At 33.4% G+C, this 12,450-nt stretch overlaps 1 protein-coding gene across 1 annotated transcript in view; it reads left to right on the plus strand.

Moving 5' to 3' along the window:
• Positions 1-12,450, plus strand: part of ASCC3 (activating signal cointegrator 1 complex subunit 3) — a 232,247-nt gene that overhangs the window by 129,361 nt on the left and 90,436 nt on the right. Inside the window, exons 14-16 of the mRNA XM_057364088.1 lie at positions 4,278-4,469; positions 4,794-5,018; positions 11,307-11,426. Coding sequence (XP_057220071.1) covers positions 4,278-4,469; positions 4,794-5,018; positions 11,307-11,426 — 537 coding nt within the window. The remainder of the gene's footprint in view (positions 1-4,277; positions 4,470-4,793; positions 5,019-11,306; positions 11,427-12,450) is intronic.

The raw sequence follows: 12,450 nt of genomic DNA on the forward strand, positions 1-12,450 counted from the left end.
TTTATGGAACAGGAATATGCATGGACTCTTCAACTGTCCTTTGTTTGTCCTGCTTCTGTCAGATGACCTTTACTTCTAGAGTAGATGAATGCTTTTCCCATCCTACCCTGAAATTTTAAATTTTAAAATTTTAAATTTTGAATGACAGTATCCTTTAAATGAACCAGCAGAGCAGATTCAGCAATGTTAATAAAATGAATGAGGCAGAGGATGCTTTTGTCTTGTTGGGACTTWAAACAATTTAGAAGGTCAACCTATGAATTTTCAGATGCCTTCAGCAAAGTTACAGAATAGTTACTTTGGATATACTTGAACTGTATTCATCACACAGTAGTAATACTAAATTACAACTTCAGTTCCTTCAAGGCTGCAGCAAAAGATCCCTGACTTTGTTTGGTGTAGGTGTCTGTGATGTCTGTGCTGTCTGAGCACCGACACTCATCAAGTGAGGCTAATGAGGCCTCAAAATTAAGAGCTGCTACTTTGCAGGGTGTCAGGACAGTGCAGGGAATGGAGGATGGGAATAAATTGCTCAGAATTGCTCAAACCAGTGAACAAATATAATGGTGCATTCTGAACAAACTACAAGTGCTGCCCTGTTGTGAACTCTGCAGAAAGGAAATTACAATGATTGAGTCATATGGTCACGAGCATGAAGTTTGCTATAGTAAGGAGATCGTGAGAAAAATGCTAGAATAGCCTRTGCCATTTCTGTTATTGAAAGATAATAGATGAGTTAAAACCTGTGTTATTCATGGAAAAAAAACAAACCTAAATTCAGAATTTTGAGCAATGTCTTAWAATGAGGAAGCAGAAAAGAAAAATTAGTAATCTACAGAAAGAAAAAAAATTATCTTAGTAAGTAGTGGTGATCTTCTTTGCTTGTCCTAGGTGAGTGTAACAACTGGAGATTAAAGAAAAACAAACCATAAATTCATGTTTCACTTTTSAAGAAGGGATTTATTGGCAGCTGCTTCTCATARTCAAGTTTTATTGCTCTTTTTTWTTTGCTTTTTATATAAAATAAGAAAAAAGGTATCTATAGGCCTATTAAAAATATATTCATTAGTTCACCATATGARTRTTTCAAAAAGCATGCAGCTTATAGYTCTTATGAATARTGATAMCTTTGTGATACCAGATGCAAGAAAAGGGTAAGGAAGGATGTTATATTCTATAGGTTTTGAGTAGAAAATTTGGATTATTTTTTTTCCTGCTATGTATGCATAATTTCTCATTAAAATTAAGCAGGACATTTTTCTATGTCTAATTGTGACATTTTTAATGTGTCTTAATCAAGAATGGCATGAAATTCAAGACATTTAAAGGAGAAATACAGGTGGCAGCAAGCTAAACTGGGAATTTATTTAACACATACTATTTTAGATGCACACACACATGTAAGCAAAGGTCATAAATCGGCAGCCCTCTTGAGCAATAAGGGAGGGGAAAGAAAATCAATTCTAATCAGGAGACCAGTGCTATACCTCATAATAACAACTTCTCCATACACCTGAGGCACTTAGTAACATTTTGTATTAATTTTAAGCAAAACCTTTTACTATTATTCCRCAATAGAACAAGGTGGAAGCAGTATAACTTTTTACAGATTCACTTCCTTTGTTTAGTAGTTCTTGGTTTTGTTGTCTCTGCAACCATTAAAATCCAGATTAAATACAATAGCCATGGACTTCACTGTCGCAAGACTTTAAAACGTTTGTTTGCAAATATGCTGCTACTAAATGATAAATTGTGTGAGCAATCTTTCAAACTATCACTAAGATATGGGAATTTTTTTTATATTTTATTTTCACAAGTGGGACTTCATAAAATTGGACTATATCATTGTTCTTGAGCTAACTTGCCTTTTATTTTTGTAATTTATAGAAAGAAAATAATTCAATTTGTGTGCAGTTACTAGAATCATTCAGAATAATTAGCAATTTTATTTCCTCAGCATTTGCTTTTTTTTCCTATGTCAAAAGTGAGGTGTGATTTTTTTTTTCATTTAAAAAATCATCATCTTCCATCTTGAAAAAAAATCTGTTTCATGTATTTCTAACCTGGTAACTGTGTTGCCTGGAAGTCTAACACTTGATAGAATCAATAAATTAACAGATTTGGTAAATTAACCTGTATATATGAAATATTTCAATGATGTTGTTTTAGGATGTATGGTAGATTTTAGAACTATGGGTTATTTTTTTCTAAATGCAACCAAATGGATACATTTAGGTGTATCTACATATTTTTAAACAGTTGATTAAGCTTAAGCTTGTAAGTACTTGAATAACAGTCAGATTAGCCATATCTTAATACATTTTCTGTCACAAGCCCTTCTCCTTCCTCTTCCYTTTTACTGTATTCACAACTTCTTTTTTCTTAAATTGATGAAATTGTACTTCCAAAACCATAAACAGTTTTTTTTCTGTATATAGTACACAATTTTACTGTTCTTATTTCCATTCGTATATTGCCCTGTCTTTCAATAAATTAAACAACATAAGCAATCAAGTTAYAAAGGTATGCAATTTTCAAATTGTGGTGATTTGAGAGCAAGATTCTGCCTTTTTAGCTAAGATTATAAATATTTGAAATGTAATGTTTTTTATATTGAATAATTGTGCTTTTTGAAAAGTAGATACTTCAATACATATAAAATAGGCATGTGATACCAATACAAAAAGTTCTATTATAAATTGAAATTTTTGGTGGTTGTTTAATCACTTATTTAAGAAGAAAGCTAATTCATCATTAAATGCTTGCACCAAGTTTCAAATATAATTAATCCAAATTTCTGTGTCACATTTGTTCTCAGGTTTGCAGCTGAAGTGTATTTTCCACAATCTTTTGTGTGTTTTGTTGTTGACAATCAATAAATGCAAACCTTGGTGCATCTGTGCTCTTTATGAAATATTTGTTTCCATTTGTTAGCTCATGAAGAATAAGCTTCATGAACTGCAGGGCCACTTTATCAATTTATTATTTATTCATTTTTAAGCACTACAGCAGTTAATTAAATTTGCCAAAAAGTCATGTGTAGTTTAAAAGCCGAGTTTGATTTCCTTTAAATGAATAGTAAATAATTACTGCTAAAGCAGGAAAGATCAGATATTGAGAAGCTGGATAATTGAGAAACTGAGAAATGTGTTTTTCCTACAATATTTTTCTTTTCATGTCCTCCTTTATAATTGCATTCCCATCTCCCTATTTATTTCTGTGTTTGCAGAGATTTATTGTTCATGTTTGGCAGTTTGCCAGTACTGTGAACCATGTTTTGCTTTGCTTTACCCACTCTGTATCCCATAAATCAACTTTTCAGTGGCTGCATGTCAGAAAATGGTAAATGTGAAGATACGATAACATCAACAAGAACAACAATAATAAACTGATTTTATCTAGAATTAATTCAGTATAATATGAAAGGCTGAAAATACAGTGAGAGTCAAATGCTATTTAACCTTTGGGTGGCTTATGGAAAAGTAGAGATTCTCTGTGGACAAAGATAAAGAAATATGGTTTAGAGAAAGATTAAAGTCATCATTACCACAAACCTTTTGGTGCCATATTTAGCAGCAATTGATTTTGGAAGGCAGGTAGTGCAGCAGGTAGGAATGTTGAAGAGGCAGGTGGWAAATCAGGGAAGTATGTTGGTTTTTCATAACTTAGTGTTCAGTCTGGGCGAAGCATGATAAAGCCAGCATGTAGAAGTCATGTTCACAGACCCCATACCCTGCAGGAGAGTGGAGATTTTGCAGACTGAGATCTGAGATGGGAAAGGAAGAATGAGGGGTAGAGAGACAGTTTGATTCCATACTATGAATTTATTGATTCAGGCTGTGATGCATCAATGCACTGGTGGTGGGGAAGGGCATCCCTTCCTTGATGTTAAGTGTGTGGCCTGATGCCCCAAGCCTGTCCAAGCTGCCTGCACAGTCTGAAAGAGTTTCTTTCAAGGAAAAGTGATGTCAGTTCTCATTTTCAGTGTTAGTTCAAGTTGGTTAACTTGAATCTCCATTTAAGTGAAACTGTACTTTTGTACAAAGATKAAACTTCTTACAATCTTTAAAACAATTAAGTGTATTCTTTGGAAAATAAGTATAGAAAARTTAATTTATAGAAAACCATCACAAAATGGCATTGATGGGAATTCCATCATTAATACAAAGCGTTTCTTTCTTACAATTCATAATAATATTCATTTTTTTCCCCCATTTTTTAATACTTCTTGTTCAGTAATTAGAAGTTAATTTAATTTTTATTCTTGTCCGTTCTAGGTACAGAGATCCAGAAATAAGCAGTTACGAGAGCTGTTTCCAGATGGATTTAGCATTCATCACGCAGGAATGCTGAGGCAAGACAGAAGTTTGGTGGAGAACTTGTTTTCTAAYGGACATATCAAAGTCTTGGTTTGTACAGCTACACTTGCTTGGGGTGTCAATCTGCCTGCTCATGCTGTTGTTATTAAGGTAAGAGYTTCCCTCTCTGCAAGGGGTTATCTRTCTTAAAAGAAACCTGTAAAGAGGTATAGGCAGCAAGATCTCTTATGAGTTTTGGGCCTGGAGGGGAAATATCTGATTGACTTGAAATGTTATTTATATCTCATTAAACTGATTCTCTCCAGTGKGAGTCTAGTTTGTATAGTAAAGATTTAAATATATCAAAGATTATGAAAGGATTAGTTAAAGTACACTTCTGAAATCATGCTATATTTGCCTAATTTCAGTATTCAGCTCATCAGGATTATATTCATGTGTATTTATGTTAATTTTTATTAACTTTTCCTCAACCAGGGAACACAAATATATGCTGCAAAAAGAGGCTCCTTTGTTGACCTTGGAATTTTAGATGTCATGCAGATATTTGGTCGAGCTGGACGGCCTCAGTTTGACAAATTCGGAGAAGGCGTCATTATTACAACCCATGATAAACTCAGTCATTACCTGACTCTTCTTACGCAGCAGAACCCAATTGAGAGCCAGTTTCTTGAAAGCCTTGCAGACAACCTAAATGCAGAGGTAACCTTTGATTTGTTTAGAGAAACGAGAGAAGTTTAGAAGTTGACATTATTTGAAACAAAAATGCAATATTGTGGCATTTTATAAAGTTTTCATTGTGCATATTTTATTACTGTTAGTGTGTAGGTGTGTATAGTTAAATGGAGTGAAAATGTGGGGCCTGTTACAAAAGGCAATAGGTATTCAAAGTAGGATAGAGGGTCAAAAAGAAGATAAAACTGTAGCAATACAGCATTTACCTTTTAATCAGAAACATTTTTTTATAATTTAGTAAGTGTTCTGCATAGCTGAAAGTTAAAATCCATTAAAAATTAAAGCCTGTCTGTATATAAACAAATTCACACATTTGACTGCAATGTAGGAAGAGTAATGGACTTGGCATGAAGTTTTTTTTTTTTCAAAGGCACTGGACATTTTTTCAGTTGAAGATTACCCATTCAGTTAAAGTGAAATGTCCAGTGACATAAAACTGATTATCACTTTGGAAGGTSTGATGTTTATTTGGCCTATTAAGAATAGTCTTTCTAAGATGCTTGTTATTTTATCTACACATTTATTACATATTTGTTTATTTTAGCTTTTCATCACTTTTGCAATTTTCCCATCTCTCTTTCTACATCAAAGAAAAGAGGAAAAATACATGGAAGGCATGCTTGCAGTGGGCAGATGTATTGCTCTCAACCATTTCTTTCTGATAACACTTAATGATCCTGGAAATAGACACCTATGAATATTCTCCAAGTGGAACTGAATGGTATTTAGTTATTTAAAATTGCATGGTAGCAACTTACAGATTACCAGTAAAAATTGGTATCCTAAAGTTGGTGGTGAAGGCCAGGATTACCTGTGGTTATTGCTCAGCACCCCAATAAATCARGAGTGAGTGATCTGGTCTTGGGATATTTTCACCAGGAAGAATCCAGACAGGTTTCATAGAAGAGCTTTGTTGAGTTTTTGGGGTTTTTTGAGATTCTTGAAGTGGACAATTAAACAAGGGTTGGGTAAACTTTCAGGCTTTCCTTCACAGCAAAGGMTTTTTCTACTTTTTTAATATAAGAAATTTCGGGGTTTTTTTCCAATTTTGTGTAATGATAGTGTTATCTGAAAAGAACAGTGTACTCATGGCTTTAAATTAGCACAGRTTCTGTAACCACAATGCAGAAGCTGAAGATGCAGTCAGGATTTTGTTAATCACTGTGATAAATGATTGTTAGTAGAAATAGCAATGGAGTATGATAGTGTAACAAGGGCATGAAGCCAACATATGTGATATTMTTTATTCTTCTGTCATAGCATGGAKGAAAAATGAGTACCTGCCAGATTACAGGTAATCAATACTTTGAGCATTGACAAGGAGCTATTGTGTTAGCGTTTTTTGGAAATTAACTTTATCATTTCCTTATAATTTGAGTCACTCCAAATTTCTGTATGTGGATTTGATCTAAGTTGGTGGAAACCTCTGAGAGGGATACAGGTGGTTTAGAAATTTTTCTGTTTATCTAGAGATGGCTATTCCAATAAACTCCAGCATTCTGGGAAAAAAAAAAAAGAAACATTTTAAAACATATGCCATGGTATGGATCGATAGATAGTTTTAGAAAGCACATTCTATTTTAGTCATCTTTTTCTGCCCTTTGCTAGTAACAAAACACTGTATGGATASAAAATATTTGGATTTTGACTGATTTGTTAAAGAAATTAAGACAGTAAGTGGATGATCACTGTCATCTTCTCCATAACAGAGCCTGTTAGCACCAGGAAATGTGCACTGATGTAYAATAAAACAACATATTGCAGGAAGGAGCAGAATCTGCTTTTATTGCAAGCCATTCAGGAAATCCAAATGCTTATTCTCTAGTTGTAAAGAGAAACAAATCAGAGGCCAGAAGCACTACAGAATTGTTTAAATTTTTAATTTATTATGGACACACCAGTAGCTGAAAGAAGGGCTAATAAAATGAAGGCAGCAGTTTGAACTGTGGGAACACTTCATGTTTCCACAAGAATATGAAATTGCTTTTATCTAGACTGGGTCTCTTGGCACAAATGGGTAGGTGGGAAGAAAGATTCAGATATTTGGGGCAATACAGCATATAATCCTAGCCACAAAATCACTAAATGGAATCCAGAGGCTTGGATTTTGTACCAAGAATTTTGTTGCACAAGAGAAAAAACATGGGCAATAGTGAAAAAAAGTTGCAGTATTTCTAATCTCCATATAAAAATTAATTTTCAAGAAGTGGAAAATTTTCAGAGAAGATTGGCAAAGGAATAAATCAGCTTCTGTTAAAAGGAACACTCCAGTTTTTCTGTATGCTTCAGGAGAGAACAAAGGCAAATCAAGATTATATGACAGACTTTTTGAAATAATAAAAGATATGGAAAAATATTGCATCTCTCCTGGGACAAGAACCAGGATGTTTTGGCTGAGATGAGCCACTGGCAGGTTTAGAAAACAAAAAGATGTCAGCTGGGTGGTTAGACTGTGGAACTCTCTGCAGGGAGCTGTTTCTAAACACTGTCCAAAACTGTCCAAAAAATGGAATAAAAATCCATTGAATGATGTTGAGTGCAAAGCCAATACTTGTAAGTAAAGATCTTGAGATAATATTTAATAATCTGGGAGAATTGATATGATGCTTGTTCCTCATTGYCACTTTTTGCCCTTCAGCCCTTGCTGTTACTTAACCTCGCAGACAGCTGATCTTGGTGCTTCAGTGCTTTTGTTCTTAGGAGAGTTACAGAGTAGGGAAACCTGAACTGCATCCAACTTCATTGAGTTGACAGCAAAACTAAGACTTTGAACATGTATGTGAATTCTCTGCTGCAGATCTGAGTTTTGGTTTGCTCTTGTGGGGCTTTTCCTCCTAAAAATTAGCAGAATAGTAAATGATCAGCGATGATCAACATAGGTGTGGAGATGCCCTTTTCCTTTTTTTTTTACTGAAATTCTTCCAGTGGGCATAATAGAATGTAAAAAAGAATAAAATAAACAGCTGGTTAGGATACTTAGTTGAGAGGAGCAAATTCTGAAGCAGTCGACCAGCTGGCAAACAGAAAATACCTATGGCTGTATTTTCTGGAAATACAGGAAGAAAGATAAGGTGCAGGGGATGTGGTTTAATTAGACCATAAACTTTAACTTATCTGGGAACTATCATCAATAGCTCATACCATGCAGGTCACCATTCCTTCCCTAATGGTTTCCACCTGATAGAGCCCTCCCTGCCATCCACAGCTGGACTCCAGCTTGTTGCTGGGATGAGTCCTTTCCCCAGAGCTCAGGAAATGATTTGCAGGGCTGGACAGTAGGTATCCCTTCCCCAGGGTGTGGGCCTGTGCTTGCATGTGCTTGAGATTTCATTCTGAAGACAGGAATGTAGAATATGGTGACTTTTTTAGACTTGACAAACCTCTTAATCTTTTGCTTTGAAAGAAAGGGTTCTCAGAAGAGGTGAAAAATTCCTTCAGAGCACTTTCTAAAAAAAACCAACTCAGGAGCTGGGTGACTGAATGGCTGATGTGGGTATGGGGCAAAGCACAGGAGATTCTGTCTGTCTTGGGACAATTCTAGTAGCATTAAGAAATTATTTCAAAAGCTTTACAGGAATAAGACCACAGTCTTATGATGCTGAAATAATAATTTAAAATCTACTGATTTCCAAAGGAAACAGCAAATTGCTTATTAGGTTGTTAGAAAGGTTCCTTGCTCTCTTACTTTAACAACAAATACTTGATTCATATATAGAAATTTTTCTTTGTGTAATCTGACTCAATTATACCACAATAACAGACTTTATATTGGTAAAAAGGGCACATATATGTAAAAAAGAATGTACTATGCTATATAATAAGCTCAGTAATATAATATATAATATACTATATATGAGTAATATTTTAATGCCATTTTCTAACTGTAAAGAAATATCAGARAGAAAAACCACATTTTCAAAAACTACCCACCAAAAGTTATGCTACTTGTATCTGTTTGCACTTTTTTGAAAATTAAAACCACCTGCTCTGAAATATCATTCTCCTTGATAAAGTTTGTGGGATAGCATTTATTTTAAAAAAGGCAAAAAGAAATTAAATAACGATAAATGCTACTAAGCATCTCGCTCARTAATGGCAATGTCAGTCACTGCAAAATTAGTTAAAATTGTGTGATGCTGATTATTGTTTTAATTCAAAATTACACGGTTGGATTAATATAGTACTCAAAACTGTGAGTGAAGAAACACCATTGTTTGCATTTGAACAGTGAAAAATCAAGTGTTTTAWGACAATCGGTGTAATGGGACAATACAGTCTCAAAATAGTGAATATTTTTACTCATCAGTTATTCCATCTTTAACTAAATGCCTGCTACATGATTGAGGAAATGATGGAAACTTGGACCATTCGTACTGTTTCAATGAAGGATAAATTTTCCGTCTGTAAAAACTTTTTTTGAACACTAGATGGCAGCAAATAGTTAGAAATTACTCTKGGTTTTCTTTTTGGCTGAGTATTACTGAAGTTGGGGGAAGAAGGAAAGTGCAGTGTTAAATTTCAGTTCCATATCTGAAACCCAACCGTATAGCACAATAGGTTTTTTCCTTCATTTTTCTTTTAGCATGTTAAAATAATTAATTAGAATAAAATAGCAATAGAATGAGATATTTGAACAAATGAGGCAAAGAAAAAGTGAGGGATTTTTTTTTTTTTGTTTATTGTCAGACTCCACGGTCCTCCAGTAATGAGAATATTATGTTTTCATGATTGTTGTTGAAAATGCKGCTATTGGCCTATGTTGTCAAGCTATTTCAGGCTGTGCACTGAGAGATATTTGAGTCATGGAAAGAAACCAAATGCTCAAAATAACCTGTGTACAAATCAAGCAATAGTAACCTGTGGACTCTRTTCCATGTTTTCCCTGTAGTAGTCTGGGAAGAGCTGAATGCTTTTGTAGCTATTTCAGTGCATTACATAGCTCTATACTTTGAAAAGCGACACAATGGGACTTCCCCCAACCTCCTTATGCTTTTGAAGAACARAATATCATTTGAAAAATGTGTAAAACAAGGCCTGGGGTTACTCCATGCTATTAAACTTTKATATTAACAAGGTTTTACTAGATTTAAGTTACCTTAAGGCAGGTTTGTCTTTAATTTTTATTTTTTACCAGATATTTATGTCATTGGGAAAAGAATGTCCATATTAAGGTCTAGATACTTCAGTCTGAGCATGCATATGTACTCACTTAGTTCTATAGGCTTTTTTTGATTATTATTTCTGCCAAGTCACGTGGAACATTTATATGAAATCCAAACACCAATAAAACAAAAATAGCTTTAAAAATGCAGTAATGGATCACAAAACTTTGGYAAGAGGGATTTTTGCTTGTTTTAACAACCAGCAACAAACAAAAAAGTTTTGTTCATGGGACATGCAGGAAATATTAAATTCTTCTGGTAAAATCAGGTTAACTGGAACTAAGCAGTAAAATACTTCTCATGATTGTAACCAATGCAAAGCAGAGCTGAAGTTGTCAAGTAAAAATGTGTGTGTGTGGTCAACAATTTGGTGATTAAAGTATTGAATTTAAAAAAAAAAAAAAAAAGCCACTTAGTAAATGGTTTGGTATATGTGATTTAGCTTTGAAATATAAATAAACGTGTGCATATATATGTGCATATTACCTGTTTAATTTTGTTATATTTTGATCTAACAAAAATGTAGCAGGTATCTGAATGTTTGACTTGCCAGCTACAGAAGGAGAAAACAATTTATCAAAACTGTGTTTAAAGATATTGCGAAGTGTTTTTGGAAGAAAAAATTAAAGATTCTTGATAAAATTTTGCTTAGTACCTGAGAGTGCTTTCACATTTGCATGAAGAAATTAATGTTTTAAATGTAGATTCTTTTCTTTTCAAGTATTTTTTTTAATTTCCTTGGGCTTATCCACTAAAGAATTATTTTGTTTTGTTTGCCTTTTTATTTTCATAAGTTTGTTCAATATCATCTTTGAATTGTAAAAATTTTTTGTGGTGTAGGAGAGATCATTTATGGTCACTGTATCTATAGTACTGTGTCAAATAAACRAATGTTATTAGATGTACATGAGATAAAGATGCATAAATTGCTCAAGTTATTGTTTTAAAATTATTTCATAATTATTTAAGTTGGAAACCTCCTGACACTTTCTTTAATCTCATGCTAAAACTCTGAATTCCATGTGATTTCAGTCAAATACTTATGTACAGCTGTAACATATATATTTAATTTTGTCTCTTCTCCCATTTCCAGATTGCTCTTGGAACAGTAACTAATGTGGAAGAAGCAGTAAAGTGGATAAGTTACACTTATCTTTATGTACGGATGAGAGCAAATCCATTAGTATATGGCATCAGTCACAAAGCTTATCAGGTATAAAATGCATTTWAAAAAAAAATCTGTAACCTGTTCTGGGTCTCTAATCCTTCCCTGATGTGAGGATAAATATTTGCTATTTCTACTTAACCTGACATCAGCAATTCTTTTAAAGTGCTTAGAAAAAGGAAGGTATTTTCTGTAGCAGAGTGTTTTTAACACTGAATTATGAGGYCCCTTCTGTTCACATAAAAATACATTTTAGCTGGTCAAGTTATGCTCCAAAGGACACCATTCATTCTTATCAGACAGTTATTGTAACTTAGTCAGTTTTCAGTGTTTCAGTTTTGTAGACGAGATATAAATGATAAAAGAAAGCATTTTTAAGTTGCTTGATTGCCTCTTACACCTGTCAGCTTTTGTTTTAGAATCTTTAATRGCATTATATATTAAATATAAAATAACATTTTTAATTGGTGATGTTTTCTTTCATATGATTTATTAATYATAAGATTTTTTTATTAATTTGTTCTGAATTATTTTTGTTTGTTTAGAAGTGTTCTTTGCAGTGATATGAATCATAGCATGTTTACATAAAGGTTTTTTCCAAGTGTTTTCCATTACCTGTAATTTTTAGGAAGGTTAAGAGTTTACAGATTATCTAAATATTAGATAATMTTTTCTTTGTACAGCAGTTTACAAACATTTAATGTTAACATAGTTAGACATGTTTATTTGAACCTAATGCACATCAAACTYACAACCATACGGTAATGACAGTTTATTTCATGTCACAAGTCTGTTTTGTGGCTTTTTAATCTATTTTGAAACTGAGCAGCAGTTTTTTAGGTCATGGTGACATGTGGAGATAGATGCCAGGAGATAGTTTTTTTGACTTCTTATGTCTCTGCTAGTGGAAATTGCAGTGAAAGCAGGTGTGCTATTGTTTAAGGAAGCTTTTGCAGACATCCTTAGACCTCTGGTCCTCAAATTTATTTTCTATAAAAAACTGAGTAGTGCGTTACCATATGTTAATAACATAACTGTGTTATATACCAGTTTTAAACTACAAATATTACAT

This window comes from Malurus melanocephalus, unplaced genomic scaffold (genome assembly GCF_030028575.1).
Source record: "Malurus melanocephalus ecotype Western Australia unplaced genomic scaffold, MMel_1.1 scaffold_35, whole genome shotgun sequence".
Lineage (NCBI taxonomy): Eukaryota > Metazoa > Chordata > Aves > Passeriformes > Maluridae > Malurus > Malurus melanocephalus.